The sequence below is a fragment of the Malaclemys terrapin genome, chromosome 3 (assembly GCF_027887155.1).
Source record: "Malaclemys terrapin pileata isolate rMalTer1 chromosome 3, rMalTer1.hap1, whole genome shotgun sequence".
Lineage (NCBI taxonomy): Eukaryota > Metazoa > Chordata > Testudines > Emydidae > Malaclemys > Malaclemys terrapin.
Genome location: NC_071507.1, coordinates 49467210 through 49486724, shown reverse-complemented (window position 1 = coordinate 49486724; position 19515 = coordinate 49467210). Strand labels below are relative to the sequence as shown.

The following is a 19515-nucleotide window of genomic DNA, read 5'->3' as shown; positions in this document are numbered from 1 at the left end:
CAAATTCACATATGATTTTTAAATAACTAAAAATGGTCATGCTACAGTTGTGAAAACTATTTTTGTGCATTTTGACTCTGGACACAGTTTTAAAAAAAATGCATGATAGAATTATTAAAACCACCAAAAATGTAAATAGTGATAGGGAAGAACTTTTTCAACTCAAAGCATCAAACATACACTTTTGTGCAGAAATCTAGACAACTATACAAGATCTGTATTTAAGCAATCATCTTTTTTATTATACAACTCTATGAACATAAAATGAACAGAATGCTCTATATACTTACCTGTACATGTGAACATAACTTCTTTAGCTACAGTTATTTAGTATAGGTCATACTGAATTTAATTTTACAATTCAGAATAACTATGTATAACCTTATTGCAATAGGGACAATTTCTACATGGGGAGTTTCACAGGCCAATCACACTAGGCGTAACCAGTACATTCAAAACGTAAGTGTAGTTCACGTATGAATTTTCCCTGATCCCATAAACTTAGTTTTTCTTTACAGCTTAAGCTCATTTGCAATTTTGGATGCAATGTTCTTAAATGCAATAGAAGTCCCAGATATTCTCTTGAAGCGGACTCCATTGAGTGACAATCGTGGCAATTTGCAGACTTCCATCTCCCATTGAACAAGACTATCCTGTCGTGCATCACCATGAACACAGAAGAGCAAAAACCTCTCTTTTTGTTCATAGTCACAGTTATTAGCATCTAACACTTTTCGAATCTCTCTCATCATATCATTCGGGTCCATGGAGCTAGTGGTCTTCATACTCCATGTGAATCGCAAAGAACGTGGTTTGGAATCTTTGCTATCCTCCTTTTCTCGGTCTTTTGGTTCCCCAGAAGCACTCCTGGAGAGAGAAACATGTTGCACACTCAAAAGTAAAATCCAGAAAATAGATTTAAGTGCTAGAAAGTAATAAAGTTTAAGAAAATCCTAACTGTAATACAGTAAAGCTGTGTTATCCGGCACTTTACCAACCAGAAAGCTCTAGAAACTGGCATTTCAGGAGGGGGTTAGGAGTGTGGGCTCTGTGAGGGAGTTTGGATGTGCGAGGGAGCTCGAGGCAGAGGGTTGGGGCATGGGAAGTGTTTTGGGATGCCAGATCCAGGCGGCGCTCACCTTGGGCAGCTCTCTGCAAGCGGCAACCTGTCCCTGCTGTTCCTAGGTGGAGGTGTGGCCATGGGGGCTCCGTGCATTGTCCCTACCCCATCCTGAGTGCTGGCTCCGCTGCACCCACTGGCCAGGGACCGTGGCCAATGGGAGCTGCAGGGGCGGTACCTGCAGGTGGAGGCAGCGCGCAGAGCCGCCTGCCTGCCATCTGCCTAGGAGCAGGAAGGACATGTTGCCACTTCCAGGAAGCCGCCCGAGGTGAGCACCGCCCGAATCCGGCAACCTGCACCCCCTCCCGTGCCCCAACCCCCTGCCCCAAGCCCCCTCCTGCACCCAAACTCTCGCCCAGAGCCCACTCCCCAACCCTCAGCTCTGAGCTCCCTCACACACCCAAACTCCCTCCCTCTTAGTTAACCGGAATTTTTGACTTACCGGCACCCTCCATTCCCCCAACATGCCGGATAACATAGCTTTTATTATATATGCAATGGTAACCACAGATAGATACACATCCCTTTGCACTGCTGTAGCAGGAGACAGTGGAATCTACATTTTAAGGAGTATCTTTTGATTTCTATTGAGCTCATCATTTGGAGCACACCATACAGCAACAAAAGGTATTAATTTGTGGGACACATGGTCTGGATGTGTAAACATGCTGTAAAAGCAGCAAAGGAAGGAAACCCACCCTGCATTCCATACAGAAGTTTTTGCTTTCATGCTTGTGCATGAAGAGAAACTCATTTCCTATATTTACAAATTGGGGAGCATTATGCTCACAATTAACCCAATTTGTTTTTACAGATTCTTTAGGGACTTTTGACCCCTCTTTCTCCTCTTTTTTAAAAGTGACCTTATATTTTGGCAACATCCTATTTTAACTGATGCAGTAGAATTTTATATTACAATTACTCAACTGGGTGGGCAAACAGCTTCTTGGTCTCTCATAACAATACAAAGCCAGAAGACACGTAACGGAATAGTGAGGGAGAGAGACAAAAATGTAAATTTTAGTTGATAAAATGACAGATAAAATCCCAAGTAATTATCTTTTCATGAACACAAACAGTGGGACTATAAAGCTTCTTTACCCATCAGCTCACTCAGCATAGGTAAGTTTGGAACGCAGTTTTGTAAAATATTACTCATTTTAAATTTAAAAAGAGTTCCAGATTCTGCTATTTCTTTTCCCAGATGCCCAAGAGCTGCTGATGCTACCACCCACTATTGAGGAGAAGGTGTTTCGTTGGCATGGGCTGTTAAATGAAGAGTGGAGGTCAATTTCAGACCAGATTTTCCTCACCCTCATTTTCCCCATTTCCTTTCCTTGCATCTCTGCTGTTCTCCCTTCATTCCCCACCTCCTGCCCACTTGTACTTCTCGGGCAAGCAACTTAGTTCTCAAAACACTGCCTCACTCAATCACGCTAAGGCCAACACTGCTGGGCAAAGCCCTGCACGACAGTTGTTACTGGTATTATTTTTACTTAAAATGTGCCAGTTGTTACACAAACACATAGGAAAACAGTCTCTTCCCCTATATTTAAAGTGCTATATTCAACAATGAGGTTCTCTCCCCCCCCCCCCCCCAAGACAATAACCTGCCACTTCATTTAATAAACTTTTCACTATTCAGAGAGGAGCAGAACCACTCTAGATAATGTTTAAAAAGCATGCTTTTTTAAAAGCTAACAATTGATGGTTTATTTTCATTGCTGCCACCACATCAGTATTAGAAGACTTGGCACAGCAGCACAGTCGAGATTTGGACTCGTAGCATTTCAGGAAGTGGCCTGATGCCCAAAACATACTAGGCTGGAAGATAACCAGGAGGCAGCAGAGAGAAAGTTAGAGAACAGGAATGAGTGGTGAGATCAGAGCTGAAATCCACTGCCATGATTAATTAAATTAACAGACTTGACTATACTATAGTGTCAGCAGCTTAAGGACATAGGGGAAAAAATGCTGAAACAGGTAATTCAGAAACACACAGTATATTAGTTATACTAAGGAATGTATATTGTTTAAAGAGCTGCTGCTCTTTTAAATACAGATGCTTATTAAATGTTTTCTCAGAAATAAGCCATTCTTTTTTATATTTAACCATTTTAGAGTATAACAATAACTGCAGTGTGTGTTCATTGTTTATTCATTAGATGCTTCATGAATGTACACCTGCTTTACCAAGCACATTAAAAAGGCAGAGTCAACATGCTGAGACATGCTAGAAGAGAACATATACTGAAAGGCAAACACACTGAAGAGTATGTTATTGCTTATGTTACAGCTACAGTTTTGTTTGTGTGTGTAGTGGTTGCCACACAAAGTCAATATTTACAATTACCACCCAACAATATCTGAATACCACTGTTATTTTTAAGTGTAAAGAAACACTGATACCTCAGACATTACAGGGTGCTCACTGTTGGTGAACAGTGACTTTAAAATGATGAATACAATATATGACTATATTAATATTTTTACTCTACATGTACACATTAAGTATTAAGTATCAGAGGGGTAGCCGTGTTAGTCTGAATCTGTAAAAAGCAACAGAGGGTCCTGTGGCACCTTTAAGACTAACAGAAGTATTGGGAGCATAAGCTTTCGTGGGTAAGAACCTCACTTCTTCAGATGCAAGTCTGCATCTTGCATCTAAAGAAGTGAGGTTCTTACCCACGAAAGCTTATGCTCCCAATACTTCTGTTAGTCTTAAAGGTGCCACAGGACCCTCTATTGCACATTAAGTATTAACCTATATATTTGCTACTTAAACCTATATTATATTAAACAACATTAAACATAAGAAGATGAAAGAAGAGCCCTATGATTTGGTTTAATCTTGTAGCCGGGATTGCTTTCATAGTACTGTGTTAACTTATCAAGTTTGCTTCTTTACAAAATGTACAATACAAAACACAGTTTTGAACATATATCTACAAGTATTTAAAAATCAAAAAGTGAATTTCCAGGGAATTAAGAGGGATGGGCAGGGACCCACACAAAACATAACATTTTAAAAATACAAATTATTTAGGCACTATTCTATTTTAAATCCTGGTTAAAAATCTTTCAGAAATCACTTAAACTTTTAACACAAAGGACCTAGCAGCGAAGTATTAATCGTGGCTCCTCACCTTGAGGTGTCAGTTCTGCCACTGGCTTCGCCTTCACTTGGATCCCTCAAAACAAAGTTAAGGTTGAGATTCAATGATAAAGACGAAAAAATAAAAGTCAAGAGAACCCATATCTATTACAGAGTTAAAGTAACTACCGAGCAAAGATTCAGCATAAAAATGTCATATTTACTAATTTTTGTTAAGTACTATTTTTCACAGCTGCAAATTTGACTTCCGTTTAGGATACCTCAATTTATTGCAACACTGATATGTAATTTTTTTTTTAAAACTCTTGGTAAGATTAGCATAAGTTAAATTAAATTAAATAATGGAGATATCCTATCTCCTAGAACTGGAAGGGACCTTGATAGGTCATTGAGTCCAGCCCCCTGCCTTCACTAGCAGGACCAAGTACTGATTTTGCCCCAGATCCCCAAGTGGCCCCCTCAAGGATTGAACTCACAACCCTGGGTTTAGTAGGCCAATGCTCAAACCACTGAGCTATCCCTCCCCCCTAAGTTACAGAGTTCTGACCTATTACAGACTGAAAAATGGCCATATACGATTCCAAAAAGTATAGTTATAGCACTTTAGTCAATGAGGACCTGAACCAGAGAGGTGCTATGAGCCCTCAACTACTATTGAAACCAAATATAGCCAGCTGCAGTGCTCAGCTCCTCTCTGGGTCAGGCCCTTGGGCTCTAATCCTGGAAACCTTAGGCATCTGCTTAGCTTTAAGCATGGTCACATATTTAGAGCTAAGCATCTGCCCATGAGTTTCTTGGATCAACCCGAGACCCTAATTCAAAAGGTTACGTATGCATCTGTTTAACTTTAAGCGAACAAATTATCCAATTGAATTCAACAGCACTACTGATGGGCTTTAAGTTAGGCAGGTGCTTAGGTCCCTTGCTGAATTGGCATCAAGATTTGTAAAATAATTACTTAACAATATGCTTTAGTAGCCTCTGGCTGTTTGGGAAAAAAAAAAAAAAAAAAAAAAAAAAAAAAGATATGCACAATGCATATTATGTAAGCCAAGGTATCAAAATCCAATAAGTGGGTACATTCCCAGTGCTGCATTACAAGCATTTTAGTAAATATTTTAAAAGATTTATTTAATCAAGCACATAACACCCTTCAAAATTATTCTATATGAACAACTAATTAACTGACCATCTAGATATCATTTGGCACAAATTGTTAATACATATTTCAACAAAATGCCTCAATACTCTGTATCCTAAGCAAGATGCATTTTAACTAATGTATAAAAGCATTTACTGTATATAAATACCCTACATACTTACCAGAAAAACACATGCAATTGCCAGAAATAAAATAAAATAAAAACAATCCTTCTGGATACCTTTGTAAACAATATACATATAAAACTATTGCTCACTAGGGTAATGTTTCATATTATTCAAAGACATTAAGAAATAAATTACTAACATCAAGACTGAGACAATCCAAACACAGTCAAAACAGTTAATTTAAGATTGGTAGAATATAACGAAATATCTTTGAGGCAAGCACTCCCCCGCCCCCCAATCACTGATCTGAGAGGCAGGGAATGTCAAGCTTTTTTAGTTTGATGAAATTATTAACACTGCTGAGAAACAATTCTAACTACCTGTTTCGGGAGCGTTTATTTTTTTTAAGAAGGGGTTAACAGCAAAAGTCTCTGAGGTTTGAAATTTAGGACTTGTAGTCACGGACACCAAGAAAACACCAGAAGTTAGTGCTAAAATTCTAAGAAAAAGCTATAATTAATAATCAGATCTAAAACAAAAACAATCCCCCATCATGCATAGAAGTAATTTTTTGTTACAGTTTGATTTAATTAGGAGACAACACTGTCAGTGTGTCCTATATAAATCTATCAACTGCATATGATGAAAAAGCAGAAGTCTAAAATTGGCTATTAAAAAAAAAAAATCACCATGCTTCGCAATGTTACATGCATACCATTTTATTTAATACAGTCTCAGAATGACATTTATAACGACTAACAATTAATGTATCCTCCTGAAATGATTAATTACTTAGTGGAAAATGCACTTCACCCCATTTGGAATTTTGTTGCACAAATAGAATGACAGAGCACTTAGTAGCGGGTTGTAATGTTCAGAAAGGGAACAGAAAATGAAAATGTTTCCACTATATATATGCTGCTAATGCCATTAATGTAGGTTCAAAGTTCTGTATCCTCAAGTTTGGAAGAAATTCTGGCAAAGGTAGATAATACATCTTATTTAGATAATTAACCACACATTGTCAGCATCTTAGATTAATCTTATTTTAAGAGGATCAGACTGATTTTTATTCTGAACCTGTCATGCTATTTAATTCCATCTCCCCCTTCACATTTTGTTCATGAGATCAGCTTGTACATTGCAAGAAACTATTCTTGTCACCTTATAACTATTCTTATACTAAAATGGCAAGTTTCACTTATGAAGGGATTTAAGACTAGAAAGCATATCTGTGGAATTTAATATAAGATATTATGATTCTCCAAAGAAAGCAAAGATCTATGAGATTTAATTTTGTTGTGAAATTGACAGTTGCGCAGTAGAGTGCTATTTGTAACCTCTGTAACTTGCCTACTACTTTCTGAAAATTGTAGGTAAATCCCTGCAGCGGTTTCAAACGAAAATCAATTGATCAGCTACTGCCAGACATAAGTGAAATGTGAAAATTAAATTTTCTGTAAGAAAGCTTTTAAGGTAATCGTGTAAACAGTCACTTAAGATCAAATAATTTATCTATATATCTTATGTTTTTCTATGGCATCCATCATGGTTATATGTAAACATTGCTGTGCTTCCTTGACTTTCAGATTCTTTATCAATTGCTTCAAAAATAAGTTTAAATGAAAGAAAAAAGGTTACTTAATGTTGACACAAATGAGGATTTCCAGATGCTAGCAGTTAGTGTACACTTTTACATGTCATTTTTACTGTCCTCAGTGAGAAACCAAAATTCTCTACAATAACCTGTGAATAGGGAAAACACTGATTTTGTTTGAATAGAGAAAGTTCTCTAGTGATTAATAATCTTGCTATTGTAGGAATGGGCTTTGTAATTAATTACATCACTTGATTACAATTCATCATTAAAATGTAAATGTTCTCTTTAATGTTACATGATCACTTGTTTAATGAGAGCATATCAATTTTGCAGATGGAGATATTAATTTTTTCATGTATAGATCAAACTACCCTTTCAGTTGTGCAAACCAAACCCCATTTTTATTTTTTTTCCTCATAGTGATGTAAATAGGAAAACATTGTAGTTACTGCATGAAATATATGTGACTATTTTGTTTAGGACTGTTGATTAATCACAGTTAGCTCAGGCGATTACCTCAAAACATTAAATTGCAATTAAAAAAATTAATTGTGATTAATTGCACTGTTAAACACTATAATACCAATTCAAATTTATTAAATATTTTTGGATGTTTTTCTACATTCTCAAATGTATTGATTTCTATTACAACACAGAATACAAAGTGTACAGTGCTCACTTTATATATATATTTTTGATTTACAAATATTTACACTGTAAAAATGATTAAAAAATAGTATTTTTCAATTCACCTCATGAAAGTACGGTAGTGCAATCTCTTTAGTGTGAAAGTGTAACTTACAAACGTAGATTTTTTTGTTACATAACTGAACTCAAAAACAAAACAATGTAAAACTTTAGAGCCTACAAGTCCACTCAGTCCTACTTCTTGTTCAGCCAATCACTAAGAGAAACAAGTTTGTTTACATTTATGGGAGATACTGCTGCCTGCTTCTTATTTATAATGTCACCTGAAAGTGAGAACAGGCATTCGCATGGCACTTTTGTAGCCAGTGTTGCAAGGTATTTATGTGCCAGATATGCTAAACACTCATATGCCCTTTCATGCTTTGACCACCATTCTAGAGGACATACTTCCACGCTGATGATGCTTGTCAAAAAAATAATGTGTTAATTAAATTTGTGACTGAACTCCTTGGGAGATATCTGTATGTCTCCTGTTCTGTTTTACCCGCATTCTGTCATATATTTCATGTTATAGCAGTCTCGGATGATGACCCAGCACATGTTCATTTTAAGAACACTTTCACAGCAGATTTGACAAAAAGCAAAGGTACCAATGTGAGATTTCTAAAAATAGTTACAGCACTCGACCAAAGATTTAAGAATCTGAAGTGCTGTCCAAGATCTGAGAGGGATGAGGTGTGAAACATGCTTTCAAAGTCTTAAAAAAGCAACACTCCAGTGTTGAAACTACAGAACCCAAACCAACAAAGACGAAAATCAGCCTTCTGCTGGTGGCATCAGACTCGGATGATGAAGATGAACATGCGTCAGCACGCACTGCTTTGGATCGTTATTGAGCAGAACCCGTCATCAGCATGGACACATGTCCTCTGCAGTAGTGGTTGAAGCATGAAGTGACATATGAATCTTTAGTGCATCTGCACGTAAATATCTTGTGACGCCGGCTACAACAGTGCCATGTGAATGCCTGTTCTTACTTTCAGGTGACATTGTAAACAAAAAGCGGGCAGTGTTATCTCCTGCAAATTTTAACCAAACTTGTTTGTCTGAGCAATTGGCTGAACAAGAAATAGGACTGAGTGGACTTATAGGCTCTAAAGTTTTACATTGTTTTACTTTTGAATGCAGTTTTTTGTACACAATTCTACATTTGTGAATTCAACTTTTATGATAAAGAGATTGTTCTACAGTACTTGTATTAGGTGAACTGAAAAATTTCTATTTCTTTTGTTTTTTACAGTGAAAATATTTGTAAATCAAAATTATAAGTGAGCATTGCACACTTTGTATTCTGTGTTGTAATTGAAATCAATATATTTGAAAAACGTAGAAAACACCCAAAAATATTGAAATAAATGGTATTCTGTTATGGTTTAATCATGTGATTAATTTTTTTAATTGCTTGATAGTCCTAATTTTGTTCTTTTAAGATAAAGAAGCAAGAGAATGGCTGGCCAAATCTGGATGGATATATACAGAGAAAAGCAAAGCAAAGCAAAGCAAAGCAAAGCGGGTTCTGAAAGGGTAAAACAAAGCAAAAAGATAATCCTATTCTAATTAAATTTACATTTATGCTAGATTGTCACATTGGCAATCCTCTAAAAGAATTAAGAATTTGAAAAATAAATCTCATTTATTATCTTAGAGGAAGTGAAAAATATCCAGGAAATAAAGCAAACACAAAAAATTCACAGAAGTCTGGTACTAACCTGCGAACAAACTTGGAAGTTATCTTGCTTATAATACCAGTTGAAGTGCCCCTTCTAGCGTGTGTAAATGCACCAGTTTCATGTGAAGGTGAGGCAGGTGGTCCATTGTAAGTGGCATTGCGCCGCTCCCGTAACTGCTCACCGTGGAAAGTGCTTCGACTTGAACTCCCACGAGGAAAGCGGGTTCGGTCTGGAGTAGTAGTGCTAATACTATGAGCTGATGGGGAAGCAGCAGGCACTCTCTGAGTTGCACTGCTGGGAAAACAGAAGAATGCTTAACACAAGACAACCTCCCATGTTATTTTTATTTATATATTTGGGAGACTGTTCACTCCTCCTATGAAAAAAAAAAAATGCTGACTGATTTCAAACTCTAATACACACAAGTCAGGTGGTCAGAGCTGAAATCTTTCCAGCATTCTCCTTGAGGAACACAGTTGAAAAAAAGCCATATGCACCGCCCTTCCACAAATATATATGAATATATATATATATATATATATGATATTGTGATACCAGTTTTAAGCTCTTGACACTGAAAGGGGAAATTTTATAGTGTTTTTCCTGACACCAATAGGTGCAAAGTAATCTTCAGTGCTAACAGGTTTACAATTTATAATTCAGTTTAAATATGTCAGCATATATATTCTATGGATTGAGTCTGCATCAGATAAACATGTAGCTATTGCTGTTTTTCAGGAATTATCTGATGACTGAGATCTAGTTCAGAGATATGTTTATTGTGTGATATGAGCAAAATATGATGTGTCCTGGACAAAACTGAACCTAAACCACATGTAGCATTGTTACTCAAACGAATGAATTTTAAAACTATATTGGAGTACTGTATGACGTAATACATTAACAATATATATACTATATTATGTTAACAATAGTTTGTACAGAATTTTGAAGATGTAAAACACTATGCAGCCGCTATGTATTATATTACCTTGGTCGATAAGCTTCAGTGCCATCTTTGATGGTTGGTAGCGTAACTTTTATAGGATGACCAGAGGCAGACATAGATTTCTGGTGTCGAGGTCGTGTTGATACAGCAGGAGCAACAGCAGAGCCTGCAGAAGATGTGCTACTCGCAGACATTTCGGTTAGGCTTTTATCACAAGAAAGGAAGGAGGGCCACAACAATAAGAAAAAACACATTAGATGTGCTTAAAAGTCAATTCCAACAACAGAAAAGTTCATGTCAAACCCTGCAACTAGATAAAAAACTCTGCAATAAAATTAAAAACACAAAAACAACAAAACAGACTTACAATGATTAGTCATAAAAACAATGTTATTTTTGGTAAAAATGCACATTTTTATAATCGGTTTCCATGGAAAAAATCTCATTCAAGGATACTGCAGGATGTTTTTTTATTGCTTACATTCATATAGAGAAGACTATTTTCCTTTAAATATACAAGAAGCTAAACAATAACTTTTTTCAGTAAGATTGCCAGCATATTTTCCATTATAACTTTGCCTAACTTTACCTGTTTGGGCTTAAATTTTCCATGCTAGGTATCTGCCTCAGCCTGATTTTTTTGTGGGGAAAACTTCAGCCAAAACACAGTTTGGTTGTTTCTCAGAATGACACTAGGGAAAAATACCTTCTCTAATTTAGAAATAGTCTGCCACTCTAGTAAATGAAAACTCTAGTTTTTTTAAATGAAAACTCTAGTACCCTCATGCTTTCCGATAGGGACTTGAAATTGGTCAGAGATGTGCCTTCTACAATTCTTGTGAAAATCTGCCCAAATTTGGCCTTTGAAATATCTCAGTTCACACACACTCATTAGAGACCTGTTAGAGTTTAGCATCTAAAACCTCCAAAGATAGTATGTGATCATGTAATTAAAGACTATATCATAATGCATGTGCACAGAGGGGCCAAATTAAGGCTGTACAGACAATTCTGTCATTGCCTAGCTTTTTAGCGCTTGACGTTGCATCTTATATGCTCTTTTAATGCAGTTTTTCTTCAGTATCTCCCTGTCTCTCTCACACACACATTCCCATACAGAATATTTCCGTCAGAAGTTGATCATCCTGAGAATGTGCCTTATGTATCACATTACTGCCTCAACCTTGCACCTCTGGAGCCATAGGCTCAAATAGTTATTGTGTTTTTAGTCACTAGTGGACATTTGTCCGCCTGTCAAAGTGACCACACAATTTTTCATAATTCATAGCCTCTGCTTAATTTGTCACAGGACTGAAATAAGCAAAACCACTGCAAGTTAGGACTGGAGTACAGGGTATTAGGCAGAGGTGTACGGAGAAGATGATCCTGTACTGCTTACTACAGTTACCAAAGATAACTAACTTCAGGATTGACTCACTTTCATGCATTCAATTGAAACACTAAATACAAACTGAACATCAAATAATAGGGTTACCATATCTCATAAATAAAAAAAGAGGACCCTCCACGGGCCCTGGCCCCACCCATTTCCCCACCCCTAGCCCCGCCCCAACTCCGCCCCTTCCCCACCCTCACTCCACCCCCTCCTCCCTCCCATTCCCAGCCAGGGGGAAAGGGCTGCCCCAGTGCTACTGGCTTCAGGGTTTGCCGGGCAGCCCCCAGACCCTGCGCCCCCAGCCGGCGCTCCCCCAGCGCAGCTGGAGCCCGGGAGGGGAAGCGCCCAGCCGGGGGCACAGGGTCTGGAGGCTGCCCAGCAAACCGTGAAGCCAGTAGCGCTCGGGCTTTGGGCAGCCCCTATGCCTCCGGACCCTGCGCCCCCAGCCGGGCACTTCCCCTCCGGGGCTCCGGGGGCTCTGCGTAACTTACACTGTGTAAGTTACACAGAGCCGAAGAGGAGCAGAGCCACCGCGGCTGGAGGCTCTGCTCCTCTTCAGCTCTGTTTAAGAGCCAGGCTGCCCCAGCGCTACCGGCTTCGGGCAGCCCCCGTGCCTCCGGACCCTGTGCCCCCAGCCGGGCACTTCCCCTCCCGGGCTCCGGCGGCGCAGGGTCCGGAGGCACGGGGGCTGCCCAAAGCCGGTAGCGTTCGGGCAGCCCGGCTCTTAAACAGAGCCGAAGAGTCAGGGAGGAGCAGAGCCGCCATTTTCCCGGACATGTTCGGCTTTTTGGCAATTCCCCCCGGACGGGAAAAAGAGAACATATGGTAACCCTATCAAATAAGTATAGCTAATAATTGCAATTTCCCTAAATCAACCACTTCTTACAAGCACTGACAATCTACATTAACAGTTAGGAAATTCTCACTTTTTATATTGCAGGTTCCTAAATTAATGGATGGTAACCAACACATAAAAAGACTCCTACAAAGCAGCTCATAGGAGTAGACTGCGGTAAGTTAAAAACTCTATTGAATTCTCCTCATGATGTTTTTAGGAAATTTCCCTGTAGTGGGGCTCCCCCACTCCAGCAGAAAAAGGGTTAAAGTCAGCCCTGGGAGAACGTTGTGGCTGAGAGCTGCTAAGCTGGGCCATGCCCCAATTAGGCCACAGCTGGCCTGTATAAAAAGGCTGTGAGCCAGAGGCCCAAGAGGAGTTTCTCTCCAGGCTGGGAGAGAGTAGGGCCTGGCTGCCTGCAGAAAGGGTACTGGGAGTGAAGCAGGGCTGGGGAGAGCCAGAGGAGCAGGGGAGCTCCACGCTGGCAACTCCCCAGGCTGCAGGGCCTGGTCCAAGGCCCACAGAGGTACTGGGAGGCAGAGGAAGGCAGCAGGTCCGAACCCCCTTGCCTATGATGAGTGGCTTTTACACTGCAGTCTGCCCCAGGGAGCAGGGGCTTGGTGATGAGTGCCAGTAGCCCAGACTGAGGCAAGGCGGGGATTAGAGGGTTAGGGGTTTCCCAGAGAGGGGAGACCCATAGAGACTGGTGGGGATATTGCCAGGGGTCAGCCCCAGGGTAAAGGAGCACCGGGGTCCGGGAGGGACACAGGGCCAGCTACAAGCGGGACACCAGCCCTGCAGAGGGCGCTCCGGAGGCTGGAAAAGAGCTAATTCCCAACGACCAGCAGGAGGCACCAGTTCTCTAGTCCCTATTGTACTTTGATAACTACAACCATGTCACCAATACTACTCCACAAGCTTATCGTTTAGTAATTGTTGCTACATAAATGGGTTTCTTCCATGCTTCTGGAGATCTAGAACCTATACAAATTATACAGGCTCCAATTGCTCAAGAAAGACTTCCAGTCAAAAAGCTATAAAGAGTCCTGTGGCACCTTATAGACTAACAGACGTATTGGAACGTAAGCTTTCGTGGGTGAATATCCACCTTGTCAGACGCATGTGACACATCTGACGAAGTGGGTATTCACCCATGAAAGCTTCTGCTCCAATACGTTAGTCTATAAGGTGCCACAGGACTCTCTGTTGCTTTTTACAGATCCAGACTAACATGGCTACCCCTCTGATTAGGGTTACCATACGTCCTCTTTTTCCCCGGACATGTCCGGCTTTTCGGCACTCAAACCCCCCGTCCGGGGGGAATTGCCAAAAAGCCAAACATGTCCGGGAAAATGGCGGCTCTGCTCCTCCCCTGACTCTTCGGCTCTGAGCGTTATGGGCTTCGGGCAGCCCCCTTGTCTCTGGACCCTGCGCCCCCAGCCGGGCACTTCCCCTCCCCGGCTCCAGCGGCGCAGGGTCCGGAGGCATGGGGGCTGCCCGAAGCTGGTAGCGCTGGGGCAGCTCAGCTCTTAAATAGAGCTGAAGAGTCAGGGGAGGAGCAGAGCTTCCGGCCGCGGCGGCTCTGCTCCTCCCTGACTCTTCGGCTCTGTTTAAGAGCCGAGCACTAAGGGCTTTGGGCAGCCCCCATACCTCCAGACCCTGCGCCGCCGGAGCCCGGGAGGGGAAGTGCCCGGCTGGGGGCGCAGGGTCCAGAGGCAAGGGGGCTGCCCGAAGCCCAAGCGCTACCAGCTTCACGGTTTGCCGGGCAGCCTCCAGATCCTGCGCCCCCGGCTGGGCGCTTCCCCTCCCGGGCTCCAGCTGCGCTGGGGAAGAGCCGGCCGGGGGCGCAGGGTCTGGGGGCTGCCCGGCAAACTGTGAAGCCAGTAGCGCTCGGGCAGCCCTTTCCCCGTGGCTGGGAGTGGGAGGGAGGAGGGGGCGGAGTTGGGGCGGGCCTGGGATGGGGAAATGGGCGGGGCCAGGGCCTATGGAGAGTCCTCTTTTTTTATTTATTAGATATGGTAACCCTACCTCTAATACTAGTCAAAAAGCTGTTCATTGACAGAAAATTGGGTTTTCAATAAAACAAGGATTTGGGGGAAAGTGTTTGCTTTTTGCAGAAAATTTAGAATTGTCATTTAAAAAAACACCTAAATATTGCCTTGATGGTGATATAGTTAGACCAAGGAGCCTGGTTTGTAGAGGAGAAGGGGAATTTAAGGTACTCGTATTACAACTTCAATGAGGTAATGCGACAGCATTTCAAAATTGAAATGTTTCTGTATTTGGCCAAAATTTGTTGGTATTCAAATTTCCACTAAAAATCAAAAATTTCTACAGTAAGAAGAAACATTTTTGACTACTTCTAATTAAATTTTCCGAATATCAACTAGTTAGCTTTGTTACATAAAAAATTAAAAGTTAAATCTACCTGAAAGAAGAAATAAAAATTGCAAGACATAAGTAGTCTTATGAGGTTTACCATATTTTGGATTTGAATTTTTGAATACTTGGGTATTTCTAAGGCAATCATCACAATGCTGTCTGAGCACCCTACAAATTACTTCAACCTTTTTGCTATACAATGCTTTACTGTAACCCTTAACCACCACAAAGTTATACATTAGTTCTTTAAAAGAGCCCATGTTCACTATGTAAAGCATACGACAATAAGGCAGAAAGCACTGTAGTTTTAAGAGACATTCTATTACTTGAAAAATACCACAGCATCAGAACTCCTGGCTGCTGTGCTACATAGACTCCATGAGATGAAGTCCCTGTAGGAAAATTTTACAACTTAAGAAAAAAAAAATTGAATATAAGAATTTTCAAATGAGCTTTGAAACTGAAAAAAGCTCTAACAGCTATAAAAGCAAGCCGGGGGAGATACTTCTCAGACAGAAGGAGTCTAATATCGCAGACAGGGTTTCAAAGTTTTCACATGACCCCCACAAGAACCCGTGTCCTGTCCCATGAGGCCACAGTACTTAAAATGACGACACCGTACATTCAACAAGAGAACATTCTTTCCTGAACTTCCTAGAACAGACACAGTGGTGGTTTTGCCCTTAGGTCAGCTGGGGCACCACACCATTTTTTTTTTTTTTTAAATTAGAGAAATAAAGTTTCCTTTACTTCTCTTCCATACATCATTCATAGCTGTTCAATTAAACATGCCCCTTCATGATATATTCATGCATGGGAATCTGTGCTAGTGCTTTAGTGCCTTCTGTATACTAAGCAGACTGAAGCAGCAGCAGGACTTCACTGAATAATCTGCTAGCCACACTGAAGAGCACCAGGAGTCACTGATAAAACTCTCCTACATATGGCGAAGAGTCCTGTGGCACGTTATAGACTAACAGATGTTTTGGAGCATGAGCTTTCGTGGGTGAATAACCACTTCTTCGGATGCATGTATTCACTCACGAAAGCTCATGCTCCAAAACGTCTGTTAGTCTATAAGGTGCCACAGGACTCTTTGCTGCTTTTACAGATCCAGACTAACATGGCTACCCCTTTGATACTCTCCTACATATGTGCACCTAATGTAAATTATATTGTTCCCCCAAAAATTTAGGCTCAGGGGTGCCTCTGGATGGAGAACTATGGTGTTATGAATTTTGTAAACCAAATTCAAGTTGTCAAAACTGAACAACTACTGTGTGTCCAAGAATTTTTAGACCCTTAACGTAAAATGTTTAGCTTCACCAAAACATGAATGAAATCCATCAAAAATGCAGTAGAAACAATAGTCCCAAAGCTAAATTACACCAGATAGAAATTGTTATAATAATGGTGTTGTAGAAAAGCCAAAAAACACACACATAAAAGGTGAAAGGAAAAAAACCTTGTTCAGCTAGTTTCAAAATTCAGTTTCACAAGAAACCAAGCACATGACAAAAAGCCAGCCTTCTCTTAAAAAGAAAATCACAGAAAATTAATAATAAACTGTAAAAAATAATAAGTCACCCATGGTGGTCTGCCTACCTACTTCTGTACAGAGAAGTAATGTGGATCTTGGGGAAGCAAACACTCCCAGTAGCAAACCTGCTGCATTTGGAGATGGGGAAGCCAAGAGAGAATTGATTCAAGTAGTCTGAGCAGTTACTTCTGAAATTGTTTCTGCAGCACTACAAAGCTTACAAGATAATGGGTCACCCAGATCCAGGATATTTGAACGAACAGACCGCAGGACATGAGAGCAACGCAGCTGGCAGGGACAAGTGTGACCATAGCTATGAGAGAAGTTCTATAAATTTTGTGCAATTTTAGAAGCAGGGAGGGCCTGTCACCAATATGGCCCAGTATGGAGGAACAGGTGCGGCAGTATATGGTGCTGTTAGCAACTGGGCAAGTGACATCATCAACCATTTCCACCCATCTGTCGGCCCTTACGTTTGTCAATATGATGACTAGTTACCAAGATCCTTTTGGTTTTTAGTTGGAGGTTTCTAGCAGGGTGGTCTCAAAGCACTGGTCGTAGGGAGGATACACACTGTTCCATCCCTGTTAATACACTTAGGGATCTGGTGCAGATCCTAGAGCCCATACATCAATTTGGACAAGAGGCAGCCTTGTTCAGGGCAGCATTTCTGGTAGCATTTTCTGTGACTTTGAGGATCAGCGAACTAGTACCTGGGTCCTGCAGTGACTCTTGTAGAAGAGCTCTGGCATTAAGGGATATACATTGGCAGGGTGAGTCTGGGATATTAACTTTGATCCATTTTTGACCTCTTCAAAGAGACCAAAGTAAATCCAGTATCTCTTCAAAATCATGGGCAATTAAGAATAATAAATTGTAAAAAATAATAAGTTTCCTATATACTGTACTATATATAGTTAAATCTATTTAAAAGAAAACATCAATATTTTGTGCAATCAGAAACTTATGATCTATTAGATATTTTAAACTTAAAACTATTTTACCCTATTTTTAACTACCACCTCAGTTCTAATATGCAGCAAGGAAGCCCATCAGTAACCAAAATATAATTCTTACCATGGAAATAATGGATGTCTAGTCCTCTATAGATTCAGATGGAAATGTGGATCAACTGGTTACACTATTATACCCAAAGAGTTCAAAAACATATTTCTAACCCATCCTTCTGTGCTGCTGTGTTAATTATATAGTAGTGTTAGAATGTTCTAAGTGTCATAAAAAATATTTTAAACAATCACTTCTCCCCCTTTCATATGTTACATGGTTCTTTATAAATGCAAATTAACAACCCCATTCTTCGGGAATTCAGAGAAAAATACTGCCTGTGCAGTAAAATTGATCAATATGAAACTTCCAACACTACTGATACAATAAGAGTGGATAATGGAAACATAGTAGTTTACTGGCTTTACTTTGATGGGGCTTTTCCATCCTTTTCAACTTTACGGTTTTACATTTAAGTACAGCACTCACAGGCATGTAGGTTGGTGCTTTAAAAATACAAAAGAATTTGTATGCTCCTTCAAATAAATCTCGATATAAATTTTATAGATATACTTTGCACTCAAGTCAGACACTGCAAATTACAACTCCTATTTTGTGAATATTTTGTAAGCTAAAAGTAATTTTAATGGTCTGTGTCCATTAACGTGAAAGATGTTTTGTTAAAAAAAATAAAAAATATTTAATACACAGTAATCACCCCAACTACCAAATACAGTAAAAGGGCAGAGTCAACTACAGAAATATTTGGGACAAATGAGATAAGCAAGACTCACAAAGCCCTTTTATGCCAATTAAATAGTTACATCTTATTCAGTAGTTATTAGGGAACTTAAAAAAATAAATAAAAAAACCACACATAAAAACTTAGCTATACTGTAAGAAAGAACCATCCTCTGGATCATCCAGAATATTTTAATGTCTGAATTGTTTTTCTCTTGTACTCTTTGTACAGTGATGGAGGCAACTCCTGACAATATTATTGCATGGAGAGGGTTAAAGGCAGAATCACAATATTTGTCTAATTTGTCTATCTATGACAAATATTCAGGCACAAACTTTTCAGCAAGATAAAACAAACACGTGTAAAGTTTAACTTGCTCCACACCACAGCATCTTTCATAAGCATATTGGCTAAATGTTTGTTTTAACTTCTGTGTCATACCTCAGCACAAACTCTCAGATTTTTGGCTAAGTCAACTGAGTACCTGTTATCTTTCCCATTCTGTATTGCAGAATAGCGATCTGAAGAGCGCTCACAAACATACGTGTTCCTTCTGGTCATTCCACCAACAGGAAATACGTTGTTCTAGAAGGAGAATAAAAATGAGTGAAGACAGATACAGTTAATTAATATATACACAATTTAAATGAAGTTATCCAGAAAAACACAACTCAGCATACAAGAATATATTTGATTTTAAAGTGTGGCATCTAAATTCCAGACCAGTGGTTTTCAATCTTTTTTCATTCGCAGATTCCTAAAAGATTTCGAATGGTGGTGTGGTTTCCTTTGGAAATCTTAGACATTATCTGTGGACCCCCACAGGTCCACAGATCACAAGATGAAAACCACTGCTCTATGGTAACAACAATCTTTCGCAGACATAGTCTACGGACCCCCAGGGTCCGTGGACCACAAGTTGAAAACCACTGCTCTAGACTGTGTGAGAGAAGACATTAAATGTACAGAACAACTTAATTAAACCTGTTGACAAAGTACTTATTCGATCATCTATCCATTTCTAATGCTCCCATCACCATACTGTGTAGGTTCCACTGGAATTCACTGAATAAAAGCAAGGAAACGTGTAGTTAAGGAGAAAACTTGCTTTATTAACATCCAATTCCTGCACACAATAAAGAAGTCCTATAGGTCTTGCTCATCCAGTGCGACAGGGACACCCA

At 39.9% G+C, this 19515-nt stretch overlaps 1 protein-coding gene across 6 annotated transcripts in view; it reads right to left on the bottom strand.

The window, feature by feature from the left end:
• Positions 1-415: 415 nt before the first annotated feature.
• MARK1 (microtubule affinity regulating kinase 1) overlaps positions 416-19515 on the bottom strand; it is a 110066-nt gene continuing 90966 nt past the window's right edge. For 3 of the 6 annotated variants that reach the window (XM_054021839.1, XM_054021841.1, XM_054021845.1), the window contains 5 exons: positions 18816-18916; positions 10474-10635; positions 9522-9776; positions 4267-4311; positions 416-867 (listed from right to left, as the gene is read on the bottom strand). In XM_054021839.1, the coding sequence (XP_053877814.1) occupies positions 513-867; positions 4267-4311; positions 9522-9776; positions 10474-10635; positions 18816-18916 (918 nt within the window). In that variant the 3' untranslated portion in view covers positions 416-512. The remainder of the gene's footprint in view (positions 868-4266; positions 4312-9521; positions 9777-10473; positions 10636-18815; positions 18917-19515) is intronic. The other 3 variants (XM_054021840.1, XM_054021843.1, XM_054021844.1) reach the window with 2 other exon arrangements.